Consider the following 17,387-nt stretch of genomic DNA (forward strand, 5'->3'; position numbering starts at 1 on the left):
GTACCCCTGTATATAGCCTCCACATTGACTCTGTACCAGTACCCCCTGTATATAGCCTCCACATTGACTCTGTATCGGTACCCCCTGTATATAGCCTCCACATTGACTCTGTATCGGTACCCCCTGTATATAGCCTCCACATTGACTCTGTACCGGTACCCTCTGTATATAGCCTCCACATTGACTCTGTACCGGTAACCCCTGTATATAGCCTCCACATTGACTCTGTACCGGTAACCCCTGTATATAGCCTCCACATTGACTCTGTACCGGTACCCCCTGTATATAGCCTTCACATTGACTCTGTACCGGTACCCCCTGTATATAGCCTCCACATTGACTCTGTACCGGTACCCCCTGTATATAGCCTCCACATTGACTCTGTACCGGTACCCCCTGTATATAGCCTCCACATTGACTCTGTATCGGTACCCCCTGTATATAGCCTCCACATTGACTCTGTACCGGTACCCTCTGTATATAGCCTCCACATTGACTCTGTACCGGTACCCCCTGTATATAGCCTCCACATTGACTCTGTACCGGTACCCCCTGTATATAGCCTCCACATTGACTCTGTACCGGTACCCCCTGTATATAGCCTCCACATTGACTCTGTACCGGTACCCCCTGTATATAGCCTCCACATTGACTCTATACCGGTACCCCCTGTATATAGCCTCCACATTGACTCTGTACCGGTACCCTCTGTATATAGCCTCCACATTGACTCTGTACCGGTACCCCCTGTATATAGCCTCCACATTGACTCTGTACCGGTACCCCCTGTATATAGCCTCCACATTGACTCTGTACTGGTACCCCTGTATATAGCCTCCACATTGACTCTGTACCGGTACCCCCTGTATATAGCCTCCACATTGACTCTGTACCGGTACCCCCTGTATATAGCCTCCACATTGACTCTGTACCGGTACCCCCTGTATATAGCCTCCACATTGACTCTGTACCGGTACCCCCTGTATATAGCCTCCACATTGACTCTGTATCGGTACCCCCTGTATAAAGCCTCCACATTGACTCTGTACCGGTACCCCCTGTATATAGCCTCCACATTGACTCTGTACTGGTACCCCTGTATATAGCCTCCACATTGACTCTGTACCGGTACCCCCTGTATATAGCCTCACTATTGTTATTTTAATGCGGCTCTTTAATTATTTCTAACATTTATTTATTATTATATAAGTATTTTTCTTAAAACTGCATTATTGGTTAAGGGCTTGTAAGTAAGCATTTCACTGTAAGGTCTACACGTACTTAGCGCATGTGGCAAATAAAATTTGATTTGATTTAAGAAGTTTTAAGAGAAAAAAAAGTGTTAAGTAAAAAATAGATAAGTAAAACATAGAAAATAAAAGTAACAAATAATTAAACAGCAGCAGAAAAATAACAATAGCAAGGCTATATAGAGGCGGTACCAGTACAGAATCAATGTGCGGGGGCACCGGTTAGCCGAGGTAATTGAGGTAATATGTACATGTAGGTAGAGTTAAAGTGACTGATCGTACCTCCTCCGAGTGGATGTCTTTCATGATTATCTTTATCATCCAAGTGCTAAATAGTTGGAGTGTGTTCGAACACACAATCACTTCATAGTGATTAACCCCAGTGGTTTCCCTAAGTGGTTTACACACTGTGTGGCCCTCAAGGCAGGACTGACATAGAGAAGGGCCTCTACCCCTGACTGCTGTGCTACGCTGACTCAGCCAATCACAGTTCAGAGGTTAAAGCTAGAATCCTTTAAGCCTCCATCTCTGCACACCCTTGACCAGGCAGACAGATAGGGGAACAAAGGTATGGAACAGACAGACAGACAGACAGACAGACAGACAGACAGACAGACAGACAGTTAGACTGATAGCTAGACAGATAGTTTCTCAGAGCGATAGCGAGAGACATCTAGCTGACTGGCTTTACACCAAGTCTTGTCAGTGGGACTCCTCTTGGCGTAGAGCCAAGGAGTACGGTGTGGAGGAGACATACTAGTAGTCATCAATCTGATGGATCATTCCTAATAAGCATGGTTTACTCCTCACACTCAGAACAACATGTAAATGCTTTCCCGTGTTTTGAAGTGGGGGCTACAGCATGTTTCTCCATATGGTTTCTTAAGTTAAGAGACCATCCTAAGTCCCCTGTCCAAAGTAAGAGCAGAGCACCCTGTACACTGTCTTCTGCAGCCTACAGTCAACAACAGTTCACCCTCTGAGCCCTCAGGAAAATAATCCCTCTGATTGAGGAGGAGTCCTGTGACAGGGTGCAGAAACGAAGGAGCGGAGAGAAGTAGATTTGGAGTTACCTAGTCTTTCCAGGGCTCAGAGGGAACGATAAATGTCAGGAGGGAACTTTCAGCACGCAACTCTCTCCTCCGGAGCATTTTATCATTTCTTCTCTCTTTTCTATCTCGTTCTCTCTGTTCAAGTGGGAGGGAGGTAAAGAGGGAGTGGGGAGTTAGATCATGGTACAGTAGAATTTGTGTGTGCATGACTCTGTGTGCGTACGAGACTTGTGTGTGTGTGTGTGCGGATGTGTGTGCGCTTCCGCTGTCTGTTTGTGCGTGTGCATGACTCTCTGTGAGTGTGTATGCAACTGTACGTGTGAGTGTGTGTCTGTTTCTGTGCGTGTGCTCCCTTGTGTGTCTGTTTGTGTGTATGACTTTGTGTGCGTGTTTGCGTGACTCTTAGTGTGTGTGTGTGTGTCTGGGTGCGCTCCACATCTTGAGGAGAGTAGTTATTTTAATGGAGCGTGTGTTGAGGGCTGTATGGGGAGGAGGGGTTGTAATAAAGTCTCTAGTCCTTCCACCTGGTTCAGCCAGACATTGCCAGACACTACCTCCAGCAGAGGCTTTCACACAGCCTGATAACGAAGAATGGATGAGTTCTGGATATGAGGTTTGGATGAGGTTTTTATTCAGCACAATAAAGATGGACGGATGAAGGGTAGAGCCTTTCAGTATGTATTTTCCTTCAAACACTTTGAGCATTTGATTCAGCCTGCCAGATGGTGGGGGGGGGGGTTGCACTTTTGGGACTATTCCATTACTCCATCAAGCACAATGACAGAGATGTAAGAAGACAGAGACCTGGATGTCTAGATGCACAAGAAACATAAAACACCTATGATCTTGTGTAACTAACACTCCCTTCCCTAAATTACACAACAGCGTTAATGCCTGGGAGATAATCTGACCTTCTCAAAGGCTCACACTGCCTTAATCCCAATCCACAGGACACAACCTTAACCTCAAACTAGCAGCTGTTCACAGCTGGTTACCGGAAACTTAACTACCACCAACCCACACACCATCGGGTGTAAAGCCGGGATGGAACCAGTTCAGGGAACACAACTGAAAACCGGGGGGAAACAAACTACATTTTCAGAGGAAACAGAAACAGAACTGCGAACGAAAGTGATCTCCGTTATTTGAAAATCTTGAGAACCGGATAATAATGTTTTTTGTTTGTTCCTGCACATATCTGACCAATCAAACATGTTAACATCTAGCTTACCCGTTCCATACCAAAATGCTCTATCTGCACTAACTGGTGGAGTAAATTCACAAGCTACATGTAATTACTATGTACATTTCACGGGTTAAAATATAAATGAAATGGAACTTTTATGAACCATACATTTTTTGGAGGGTTTGAACAGGTTCAGAACTTTATTATGCTGGTCGGAACCCAAGAAATAGGGTTTCTGTTCGGAACCCAAGAAATAGGGTTTCTGTTCGGAACCCAAGAAATAGGGTTTCTGTTTGGGACCCAAGAAATAGGGTTTCTGTTCGGAACCCAAGAAATAGGGTTTCTGTTCGGAACGGAACAATTGGAAAATACTGTTGGTTCTAACCCCTAGTGAAAAAAGTTATATAGTGTACATGTATGCCGCATGCCATGTTGTGTCATGTGGTGTCTCATTGTTACGCCATGTTGAAACCATTCTATCATGCAATGATATCTCCAGTGTTTCCCCTATATTCATTTAAACCAAATAATTGGACGCAAGTAAAAAATATATACAGTAGCAGTCACAAATTTGGACACACCTACTCATTCCAGGGTTTTTCTTTATTTTTGACTACTTTCTACATTGTAGAATAATAGTGAAGATATCAAAACTATGAAATAATGTGGTAACCAAAAAAGTGTCAAACATATCCAAATATATGTTATATTTGAGATTCTTCAAAGTAGCCACCCTTTGTCTTGATGACAGCTTTGCATACTCTTGGCATTCTCTCAACCAGCTTCATGAGGTAGTCACCTGGAATGCATTTCAATTAACAGGTGTGCCTTGTTAAAAGTTAATTTGTGGAATTTCTTCCCTTCTTAATGCGTTTGAGCCAATCAGTTGTGTAGTGACATGGTAGGGTTGGTATACAGAAGATAGTCCTATTTGGAAAAAGACGAAGTCCATATTATGGCAAGAACAGCTCAAATAAGCAAAGGGAAACAACAGTCCATCATTACTTGAAGACATGAAGGTCAGTCAATTTCAAGAACTTTGAAAGTTTCTTCAAGTGCAGTCGCAAAAACCATCAAGCGCTATGATGGAACTGGCTCTCATGAGGACCGCCACAGGAAAGGTAGACCCAGAGTTACCTCTTCTGCAAAGGACAAGTTCATTAGAGTTACCAGCCTCAGAAATTGCAGCACAAATAAATGCTTCACCGAGTTCAAGTAACAGACACATCTCAACATCAACTGTTCAGAGGAGACTGTGTGAATCAGACCTTCATGGTCAAATTGCTGCAAAGAAACCACAACTAAAGCACACCAATAATAAGAAGAGACTTGCTTAGGCCATGAAACATGAGCAATGGACATTAGACCGGTGGAAATCTGTACTTTGGTCTGATTAGTACAACTTTGAGATATTTGGTTCCAACCGACGAGTCTTTGTGAGACGCAGAGAAGGTGAACAGATGATCTCTGCATGTGTGGTTCCCATCGTGAAGCATGGAGGAAGAGGTGTGATTCAAGCCACACTTAACCAGAATGTCTACCACAGCATTCTGCAACGATACACCATCCCGTCTGGTTTGCGCTTAGTGGGACTATTATTTGTTTTTCAACAGGACAATGACCCAACTCCTCCAGGCTGTGTAAGAGATATTTGACCAAGAAGGAGAGTGATGGAGTGCTGCATCAGATGACCTGGCCTCCACAATCACCCGACCTCAACCCAATTGAGATGGTTTGGGATGAGTTGGACCGCAGAGTGAAGGAAAAGCAGCCACCTCAGCCAAGAGAATAACACATAATGACAAAGCAAAAACAGTTTTTTTTTATTCAGATCCTTTACTGTACTTTGTTGAAGCACCTTTGGCAGCAATTACAGCCTCGAGTCTTCTTGGGTATGACGCTACAAGCTTGGCACAGCTGTATTTGGGGAGGTTCTCTGTCAGGTTGGATGGGGAGCGTCACTGCACAGCTATTTTTAGGTCTCTCCAGAGATGTTAGATCGGGTTCAAGTTTGGGCTCTGGCTGGACCACTGAAAAACATCCACACAACATGATGCTGCCACCACCCTTCTTCAACATAGGGGTGGTGCCAGGTTTCCTCCAGATGTGACGCTTGGCATTCATGCCAAAGAGTTCGAGCTTGGTTTCATCAGACCAGAGAATCTTGTTTCTCATGGCCTGAGAGTCCTTTTGGTGCCTTTTGGCAAACTCCAAGCTGGCTGTCATGTGCCTTTTACTGAAGAGTGTCTTCCGTCTGGCCACTTTACCATAAAGGCCTGATTGGTGGAGTGGTGCAGAGATGGTTGTCCTTCTGGAAAGTTTTCCCATCTCCACAGAGGAACTCTGGAGTTCTGTCAGAGAGACCATCGCGTTCTTGGTCAGCTCTCTGACCAAGTCCCTTCTCCCCCGATTGCTCAGTTTGGCCAGGCAGCCAGCTCTAGGAAGAATTTTGTTGGTTCCAAACTTTTGCCATTTAAGAATGATGGAGGCCACTGTGTTCTTGGGGACCTTCAACACTTCAGAAATGTTTTGGTACCCTTCCCCAGATCTATGCCTCAACACAATGCTGTCTCCTTCGACCTCATGGCTTGGTATTTTCTCTGACATGCACTGTCAACTGTGGGACCTTATATAGACAGTTGTGTGCCTTTCCAAATCATGTCCAATCAATACAATTTACCACAGGTGGACTCCAATCAAGTTGTAGAAACATCTCAAGGATGATAAATGGATGCACCTGAGCTCAATTTCGAGTCTCATAGCAAAGGGTCTGAATACTTGTGTAAATAAGGCATTTCTGATTTTAATTTTTAACAAATTAGCAAACATTTCTAAAAACCTGTTTTTGCTTTGTCATTTTGCTTTGCTTTGTATTGTGTGTAGATTGATGAGGACTTTAAAAAACAAAACAATTTTAGAATAAGGCTGTAACGTATGCACTGTACTTGTCTTGTGCATTTGTTTTATTCTGGGATTATGACCCCTAAAAATGACTGGTGGAGTCCCTTTACCCCAACCTGCATGTACAAATGACCTCAACTAACCTGTACCCCCGCACATTGACTAGTACCAGTATCCCCTGTACGTAGCATCATTAATGTTATTTTATTGTGTTACTTTTTACTACATTTTTTACTTTATTATTTTCTCAACTTTATTTATTGAACTGCATTGTTGGTTAAGGGCTTGTAAGTAAGCATTTCACGGTAAGGTGAAATACCTGTTGTATTCGGCGCACGTGAGAAGTAAAATTGGATTTGATATGATTTGATTCCTCCTATGTGTTTCTATGCTGTTGTTCAACCTGCTTATTTGAATCCACCGGTTTTACACAGCTCTGGCTAACAGCATGCTAAATAACAGAAATGCAAATAAAATGTACAGGCCCCAAAAAGTCATTTTCGCAAAATCTCTCTGATTACGCTTTCTAATCATGTCCTAAAATCCTCTTCTGGGCCAATCAAAATGGCCACCACTCCAAAGCCTCTAGTAGCTTGAAGAAGAGACAAACTGCCCATGATGTGCTCCACCACAACATGTAACATCACTGAATTGCATAACAAAATATAGCAGACTCCTGATAATTGATGGACGGTGGGCACTAAACTGGAGCATGCTGTTATCAGGAGAAATACAGAAGAATGTAAGAGTGCAGTTGTACCTGAATAGGTTCTTGGGTCAGTCTCATAGGTCCTATGCATTCTTCTGTAGCTGATACCTGGAACACAACCGGAGAGAGAGAGGTGGAATGAGTTCAAGCTCAAACAAAAACAACAAAACAATGAATAGCAAGAGTAAAAACAGACGAGAGAGCAGGAGTAAAAAATGAAACATAGAAACAGGGGAAACAGAGTACTGCTTACCATTTTAGGTACCATACATGCCCTGAACCTCTCTCTCGCTATCACTTTTCCCCCTCTCTCTATCTCTTTCCTTCTCTCTCTGTCTCAACCAGCTAATACTCCATACGCAGGTATTCAGTAAAAAAAACAGAAGCTCTACACTCCTGAGCAAACGCTGGTTAGCTCACTGAACAATGTTACTGTATCAACTATAGCAGGAAGGATTTCTGGCTACTGGACTATTGACTAACGGCTTAGGATGTTCCACGCTCACACTCACACTATTAGTGACGCAGCTAGACCAGGTCTGTTACAAGCCTCTTTAAAGAGTATTAAGGGATACAGACAGACAGGTGTATGTGAGTAATGCCTTGTTGAGAAGCAGTACTGACACTGTTGATAGACTGGAGCTAACGCAGCTTCAAACATGACATGCACATGGGTCCTTCCACCAATTCGGTGCCTTTTGAGAATTGTGCCTTGGTGAAAAAAAATATGTTTGATTTCACATCATTTTAAAATTCTGTCATAAAGAACACATGTTCCACTTAGTCCTCTCATGAGGTAAAAAAAATATAAAAAGTGCCTATTAAGTGGCAAATAAAGTAACAGGGTTGACCGTAACAGGGTTGACCATTTCACCTTAAATCAGCCATAAATCCCCTTGTGACAGGGGGTATGGAAGCTAGTTGTGTGCAACAGAGAGGGGCAATTGAATGCAAGCTTTTTTCTCTCTTTTTTTTCTTCTTTAAAAAAAACCATTCCTAGCCTGTCTGTCTATGGGTAAGAGGGTTGACGTGTTCTGCTTGAAAATGGCCGAAAAGAACCAGCTCACCTGCTTTTACACTATGATTTGACTATTTGATGTTCAATGTTTGTTTTTTTAATACATATTTTAAAAGGAATAGTTTCATCATATTAAAATGAAAATTCAGTTCACGTAACAGGGTTGACATTAAACATGAGGGACAGACGTGAATGAATAAATAACCATCTTCAGAAATGACGTTGTCAAAACAACAAAATACTGTAACTAGGGTTTACAATGATGGTGAACACGTGGAGAAATGCTGGAGTTAAGTGGTTTAAAATCTTTCTAGAAGTCACCGAGGGTGCATTTTGCCACTTTAGTAAGTCTTTATTCATATTGAAAATCAGATGTATTGACTTCTCCATGTGACCTATATTAAAGGGCACTTCATTTAATATAACAGGCTCTTAAAATTCAATATTGGTGTACAATTTATCCTTAAAATACCAAAGGGAAGCAAAAGGAACTAATTTCGTTGAACGACCCACACCGGTGGCAATGACATCTCAGACCAATACCCAAGTCTCCACATATGCAGTATTTCACGTTGACCCATATCTGTCTCTGTGCCTCTCTGGACACCTGTCATTATCTGTTTATCACAGCTCATCACGGCTCATTGACTCAGTACTGTGTTAATTGTCCCTCTTGGCCTCCCTTACAGAGTTGAATGAGGCCAGCTCTGCAGTCATATTCAATGGATAAGGGACTGTTTGTGTTTGTTTGTGGGGACATCAGTTAGGATCTGATGTATGGCCAACAATGTATGGCGATTAGTGCCAACAATGAGCTCATCAGGTCTCTTGTGCCCTGTCCCTGTGTCTCCTATGGTTCCTGAACCATGTCTGTGTAGGAGGACAGAGAGGGGAATAGAATAATGTATAGAGAGTGTATAGAGCATGTATAGAGAGTGTATTGAGAGTGTATAGAGAGTGTATTGAAGGGTGTATAGAAGGGTGTATAGAGTGTATAGAGAGTGTATAGAAGGGTGTATAGAGTGTATATAAAGTGTATAGAAGGGTGTATAGAGAGTATAGAGTGTATAGAGTGTACAGAGAGTGTATAGAAGGGTGTATAGAGTGCATAGAATGGTGTATAGAGTGCATAGAAGGGTGTATAGAGTGCATAGAAGGGTGTATAGAGTGCAGAAAAGGGTGTATAGAGTGTATAGAAGGGTGCATAGAGTGTATAGAAGAGTGTATAGAGTGTATATAAGGGTGCATAGAGTGGATAGAGAGTGTATAGAAGGGTGTATAGAGAGTATAGAGAGTATAGAGTGTATAGAAGGGTGTATAGAGAGGGTATAGAGTGTATAGAAGGGTGTATAGAGAGTATAGAGAGTGTATTGAAGGGTATAGACTAGAGGGTGTGTGGACAAAACCACAGCAGTCTCTCATCTAACCACTGTCATAGAGTGACTGGACTCTAGAACCTTTAGAGGTTAAAACTTCTTCAGGATTGGTGGGTCACCTGCGGGACGGTTGAGCTAACGTAGGCTAATGCGATTAGCATGAGGTTGTAAGTAACAAGAACATTTCCCAGGCCATATACAGTGCCTTGCGAAAGTATTCGGCACCCTTGAACTTTGCGACCTTTTGCCACATTTCAGGCTTCAAACATAAAGATATAAATCAACAACAAGTGGGACACAATCATGAAGTGGAAATACATTTATTGGATATTTCAAACTTTTTTAACAAATCAAAAACTGAAAAATTGGGCGTGCAAAATTATTCAGCCCCCTTAAGTTAATACTTTGTAGCGCCACCTTTTGCTGTGATTACAGCTGTAAGTCGCTTGGGGTATGTCTCTATCAGTTTTGCACATCGAGAGACTGACATTTTTTTCCCATTCCTCCTTGCAAAACAGCTCGAGCTCAGTGAGGTTGGATGGAGAGCATTTGTGAACAGCAGTTTTCAGTTCTTTCCACAGATTCTCGATTGGATTCAGGTCTGGACTTTGACTTGGCCATTCTAACACCTGGATATGTTTATTCTTGAACCATTCCATTGTAGATTTTGCTTTATGTTTTGGATCATTGTCTTGTTGGAAGACAAATCTCCGTCCCAGTCTCAGGTCTTTTGCAGACTCCATCAGGTTTTCTTCCAGAATGGTCCTGTATTTGGCTCCATCCATCTTCCCATCAATTTTAACCATCTTCCCTGTCCCTGCTGAAGAAAAGCAGGCCCAAACCATGATGCTGCCACCACCATGTTTGACAGTGGGGATGGTGTGTTCAGTTGTGTTGCTTTTACGCCAAACATAACGTTTTGCATTGTTGCCAAAAAGTTCAATTTTGGTTTCATCTGACCAGAGCACCTTCTTCCACATGTTTGGTGTGTCTCCCAGGTGGCTTGTGGCAAACTTTAAACAACACTTTTTTATGGATATCTTTAAGAAATGGCTTTCTTCTTGCCACTCTTCCATAAAGGCCAGATTTGTGCAATATACGACTGCTTGTTGTCCTATGGACAGAGTCTCCCACCTCAGCTGTAGATCTCTGCAGTTCATCCAGAGTGATCATGGGCCTCTTGGCTGCATCTCTGATCAGTCTTCTCCTTGTATGAGCTGAAAGTTTAGAGGGACGGACAGGTCTTGGTAGATTTGCAGTGGTCTGATACTCCTTCCATTTCAATATTATCGCTTGCACAGTGCTCCTTGGGATGTTTAAAGCTTGGGAAATATTTTTGTATCCAAATCCGGCTTTAAACTTCTTCACAACAGTATCTCGGACCTGCCTGGTGTGTTCCTTGTTCTTCATGATGCTCTCTGCGCTTTTAACGGACCTCTGAGACTATCACAGTGCAGGTGCATTTATACGGAGACTTGATTACACACAGGTGGATTGTATTTATCATCATTAGTCATTTAGGTCAACATTGGATCATTCAGAGATCCTCACTGAACTTCTGGAGAGAGTTTGCTGCACTGAAAGTAAAGGGGCTGAATAATTTTGCACGCCCAATTTTTCAGTTTTTGATTTGTTAAAAAGGTTTGAAATATCCAATAAATGTCGTTCCACTTCATGATTGTGTCCCACTTGTTGTTGATTCTTCACAAAAAAATACAGTTTTATATCTTTATGTTTGAAGCCTGAAATGTGGCAAAAGGTCGCAGAGTTCAAGGGGGCCGAATACTTTCGCAAGGCACTGTACATATCTGATATTGGCAGAAAGCTTAAATTCTTGTTAATCTAACTGCACTGTCCAATTTACAGTAGCTATTACAGTGAAAGAAGACCATGCTATTGTTTGAGTGTGTGTGCACAGCTTTGAACATGAACAGTTATTAATAAACAAATTAGGCACATTTGGGTAGTTTTGATACAACATTTTGAACAGAAATGCAATGGTTCATTGGATCAGTCTGAAACTTTGCACATACACTGCTGCCATCTAGTGGCCAACATCGAAATTGCACATGGGCTGGAATAATACATTATGGCCTTTCTCTTGCATTTCAAAGATGATAGTACAAAACAAAACAAAAAATGATCCTTTACCAGATCTAATGTGTTATATTCTCCTACATTCCTTTCACATTTCCACAAACTTCAAAGTGTTTCCTTTCAATTGGACCAAGAATGTGCATATCATTGCTTCAGGGCCTGAGCTACAGGGAGTTAGATTTGGGTTTGTTATTTTAGGCAAAAAGGTTAAAAAAGGGTCCGATCCTTAAGAACAATTTCTTATTTACAATGACGGCCTACCCCAGCCAAATCCTAACCCGGACAACACTAGAATCAAACCAGGGTCTGTGGTGACACCTCTAGCATTGAGATGCAGTGCCTTAGACTGCTGCGCCACTTGGGAGCCCTTTGAAGAACTAGTAAAATGATGTTGTTGACAGCTCTGCAGAATACTTAGGCAGGCTAGCTAAAAAGGATGACTAAAGACAGTACAGTATGGGGAGCACATAGATAGCATTAGACGGTCTGGCTGGCTGACTGCTTCTACCTGAGCAGAGATGAGATGATGACTTTAAGGAATTAAAAATAATAAAGTCATCAAATAAAACAAAGTAATATACACAACTTAAATATTTTATTATTTCATAGTCATTTCCTATTTTTCAATTGATGTCTACTCAATCTGGACCTGACGGAGACAATGGAATATTTTCAATGTTTTGAATGTTCACAATTTTTTGTTTTGAAATGTCCCTTAAAAAGCTCTAACATCATTGTAGTGTCATTATTTCATTTCACGTAAAAAAAGATCAAAACCGAAATCGAAAAAAACGTTATTATTTGGTAATAATCTAAATGAAACCGAACCAACCTAAAAAAAAAACACTAATAGCTCAGCACTATCAAGCAGAGACAGGTTTGATCATAATTCCCTCTCTCTCTGTTTTTCTCTCTCTCTCTTTCCCTCTCTCTGTTTCTCTCTCTCTGTTTCTCTCTCTTTTCATGTAGTGCCACTTATTCTGGCCTATATGCGTCCACAGTGCTGTGTGTGTGTTGTAGCGCTGGCCCAGATAAAAAAAAAACCCCACTATGGTTCCCTGAAAGCTCTCAGATACATTAGCACACTCTCTCACACAAAAACAAAAAACAGATGCATCCTCTCCACTCTAAAATCTCTTCTAGCCTTTCATCAGACCACCTGGTAGCTGACACCTGCCTGCCTGCCTCCCTGTCTATCTGTCTGTCTGTCTGTCTGTCTGTCTGTCTGCCTCCCTGCCTGTCTGTCTGCCTCCCTCCCTGCCAGCCTGCCTGTCTGTCTGCCTCCCTGTCTGTCTGTCTGCCTCCCTCCCTGCCTCCCTGCCTGCCTGCCTGCCTGCCTGCCTGCCTGCCTGCCTGTCTGTCTGTCTGTCTGTCTGTCTGTCTGTCTGTCTGTCCGTCCTGAATATAGAACAGGCTGTGTTATACTGTAACAGAGAACACAGAGCACCATCTACCTGTGTGTGTGTGTGTGTGTGTGTGTGTGTGTGTGTGTGTGTGTGTGTGTGTGTGTGTGTGTGTTCATGACAGGAAATATGAAGCCATAAGCACCCATCAAGGTCACATTACTGCATCATAACGACAGGTACACATCTCTCACTGCATTCACAATGACATTCACTTACTGTTTTTTAAAGGCAGGGGTCAAAATGATTGACACAACTAAAGAGTCTAATAAAAAAAGTCCCCAAAAGTTTAGTTTTTGGTCCCATATTCCTAATCACACAATGACTACATCAAGCTTGTGACTCTACAAACTTCTTGGATGCATTCGCTGTTTGTTTTGGTGTGTTTCAAATCATTTTGGGCCCAATAGAAATGAATGGGAAAAAATGTACTGTCATTTTTGAGTCCCTTTTATTGTAAATAAGAATATAATATGTTTCTAAACACTTCTACATTAATGTGGATTCTACCATGATGACGGATCATCCTGAATGATATGTGAATAATAATGAGTGACAAAGCTACAGGTCAAATAATCCCAAGACATGCTAACCTCTCACCATGACCAATAACAGGGGAGGTATGATCTTTGACCCTCTGTAACTTTCTCACTCATCATTATTCCGGATTAATTCAGGATTATCCGTAGTCATGGTATTTTAATTATACAATGTCTTCTTACCATGCAGTGTGATCTAAGATGGTGAAGTTATAGATAAGATTCTACATGGTCTGCATGACACAACACACTCATCAACAGTGTTGGGGAACATTACGCTTAAAGGTAACTCACGTTACATTGTTACTCGCATTAAAAGTAACTCTCAGGAGAGACCTTGGGTGTGTCGGGCATTCATTCTTATGCCCTATAGAGGGACGAACACTACCTTTGAATGGCTTGCATAGCCTACCGTCTGTAGCCTAATTTATAATTCTAGGCTATACCAACTCAAGTAATAATGACAGGCGCAATGTCTCCTTTGCAATACTTAAAATGAATGATTTTGTTTAATTGTGTACACAGAAGTATAAACATATTGAAGTATAAACACATGTTTACGCAAAGTAGAAAATGCTCATCCAGAGGCCAGGGACTTTAATGCAGGAAAACTTAAATCTCTTTTACCTAATTTCTATCAGCATGTTAAATATGCAACCAGAGGGGAAAAAAACTCTGGACCACCTTTACTCCACACACAGAGACACGTACAAAGCTCTCCCTCACCCTCTATTTGGCAAATCTGACTCTATCCTCCTGATTCCTGCTTACGAGCAAAAACTAAAGCAGGAAGAACTTGTTACTCGCTCAATAAGGAAGTGGTCAGATGATGCAGATGCTAAGATACAGGACTGTTTTTCTTGCACAGACTGGAATATGTTCTGGGATTCTTTCGATGGCATTGAGGAGTACACCACATCATTCACTGGCTTCATCAAGAAGTGCATCGATGATGTCGTACCCACAGTGACCGTACGTACATAGCCCAACCAGAAGGTTTAAAATCTTGCACAAAATGTACCCTTGCAATAACTTGTTGTCAAAATTCATGGATTTCAAGGACATATGCATTTTCTGTGATAAAAAAGGAGAAACTATTATTTTGGAGTGAGTTAAGTATTTACAGTTTTTATTTCATCAATAAGACCCATATATTTACGATGGAAGACGTCATATGTTATTAGTCAAATGAAAACAAAAGCACTGAATGAGTTGTTCATTTCTTCATTCTCTAGTAGATCTAGTCAATTACCAAAAAAACACTGTATTCTTAGAACTCTATCATAAGTTTACACAACTGTAACCCCTGGCTTTTTATCTGTTTTATTTTATTTTATTTTATGAAAATGTACTTTTGAAAGTCAATTCTTGTGACTTTTTTTACAATTATTTTTTACTTTTAATGCTATTTTATGTTTATTCAGAAAAAAATATAAATGTGATGTCTTCAAACCATCAAACAGGCAAAGCATCAACACAGGACTAAGATTGTATCGTACTACACCAGTTCCGACACTCGTCAGATCATGGCAGGGATTGCAAACTATTACGGACTACAAAGGGAAGCCCAGCCGCAAGCTGCCCAGTGACACGAGCCTCACAGACGAGCAGACGACTGTGTGATCACGCTCTCCGTAGCCAATGTGAGTAAGATCTTTAAACAGGTCAACATTCACAACATACAGCGCACGTACTCTGAGCATGCGCTGACCAAAGTAAGTACCCTTGCTTTTTCCTCCACTACTTTCCCACTAATTGAAATATCACTGGTTCGAATCCCGAGACGTCTAGGAGGAACAAAAATATGACGATGTGCCCTTGAGCAAGGCACTTAACCCCAAGCTCTGGATAAAAGCGTCTGATAAAACGACTAAAATGTAAGAATCGTCAGGCAACGATTACAGAGCCTCCTGAAGTAATAATAAATAATTATTTATTCAACTTTAATCGCGCTATTCATTACATCAATAATTGCAGTGTTTTAAAGCAACAAAAAAAAGACAAGTAATTTAGAAAAACAACAACAACGACATCATTCATGAGATAGAAAGTCATGAGAGGGCCAGGAAAGTGATGGGCAGCTAGCTGACTTGTATGGAGGGTTTGTGTGAGAGATGAGTTGTGGGCTTGTGACAGAGGTTACATATCAGGTAGAAATTAGGTCAACACTCCTGGAGACCATGGACCTGCAAGACCCATTACTTACTGCGGGGTCGGAAACAACCGGATGCATCCGGATTTCAGGGGAAATGGAAAGAGAGTCTATGATGCGACTTCAGATTTTCTTAGGGATAACAGTCGCGCTAGCGGGACAACTTCCGGTGAAGCTGGAGGGCCCGCAATTCAAATAAATAATCATAAATATTATTGATATTTGTCACGCCCTGACCTTAGTATTCTTTGTTTTCTTTATTATTTTGGTGAGGTCAGGGTGTGACATGAGTGATTATATGGGTCCCTGTCTAGGGTTTTTGTATGTTTATGGGGTTGTCACCAGTCTAGGGGTTTTGTATGTCTATGGTTGCCTAGAGTGGTTCTCAATTAGAGGAAGCTGTTTATTGTTGTCTCTGATTGGGAACCATATTTAGGCAGCCATATTCCTTGAGTATTTTGTGGGTGATTATCTATGTCTATGTGTTAGTTGCCTGTGTCAGCACTATATTTAGCTTCACGTTCGTTTTGTGGTTTTTGTAGATTGTATAAGTGTTTCTTCGTCATCATTAAAATAAGATGTACGCTGCGCTTTGGTCTCCTCCATTCAACGAACGTGACAATATAAAACATTTATGTACATATAAGTGTATTACCGGTATATCGGCTGAAAGCTTAAATTCTTGTTAATCTAACTGCACTTTCCAATTTACAGTATCTATTACAGTGAAAACATGCCATGCGATTGTTTGATGATGGCACCCCACATCAAAATATTTTTCCACAGGTTTCATACATTCACAAATAACAATTAAATATTCACTTACTTTTTGAAAATCTTACTCTGATTTGTAATTTTGGTCATCTTTCCTTCCAGTTCTCTGCTGCCACTGACTGGAACGAACTGCAAAAATCACTGAAGCTGGAGATTCCCATCTCCCTCACTAGCTTTAAGAACCAGCTGTCAGAGCAGCTCACAGATCACTGCACCTGTTCATAGCCCATCTGTATACAGCCCATCTATCTACCTCATCCCCATGCTGTATTTATTTATTTTCCTCCTTTTGCACCACAGTATCTCTACTTGCACATCCATCTTTTGCACATCTACCATTCCAGTGTTTAATTGCCATATTGTAATTACTTCGCCACCATGGCCTATTTATTGCCTTAACTCCCTTATTTTACTTAATTTGCACTCACTGTATATAGACTTTGTTTTGTCCCTCTTTTTTCTACTGTATTATTGACTGTATGTTTTGTTCATTCCATGTGTAACTCTGTGTTGTTGTATGTGTCGAACTGCTATGCTTTATCTTGGCCAGGTCGCAGTTGCAAATGAGAACTTGTTCTCAACTAGCTTACCTGTTTAAATAAAGGTTAAATAAAATGTATTTATTTATTTATTTTTAATTCAAAGGGTCCCAGCTATAACATGTAGTTTCGTTTTGTTAGATAAAATCCTTCTTTATATCCCAAAAGGTCTGTTTAGTTGGCACCATCGATTTGAGTAATCCACTCGTTCAACATGCAGAGAAAGAAATCAGAAAATCTACCCCTAAACTTTGTTTCAACAAGTCAAAATATACTCCGCAGATACCCTAAAATGCAATTAAACTATAATATTTCTTACGGAAATAAGTATGTTCAATAGGAAACCGATTTTAGCAGGTGTAATGTCTTCATGTCGTGAGCAAACACAAAT

General features: G+C 41.3%; 1 protein-coding gene across 2 annotated transcripts in view; it reads right to left on the minus strand.

The window, feature by feature from the left end:
• Window positions 1-17,387, minus strand: part of LOC110509326 (high affinity cAMP-specific and IBMX-insensitive 3',5'-cyclic phosphodiesterase 8B) — a 94,102-nt gene that overhangs the window by 56,565 nt on the left and 20,150 nt on the right. For both annotated transcript variants that reach the window (XM_036967466.1, XM_036967465.1), the window contains exon 2: window positions 7,150-7,206. In XM_036967466.1, the coding sequence (XP_036823361.1) occupies window positions 7,150-7,206 (57 nt within the window). The remainder of the gene's footprint in view (window positions 1-7,149; window positions 7,207-17,387) is intronic.

Source organism: Oncorhynchus mykiss, chromosome Y (genome assembly GCF_013265735.2).
Source record: "Oncorhynchus mykiss isolate Arlee chromosome Y, USDA_OmykA_1.1, whole genome shotgun sequence".
Lineage (NCBI taxonomy): Eukaryota > Metazoa > Chordata > Actinopteri > Salmoniformes > Salmonidae > Oncorhynchus > Oncorhynchus mykiss.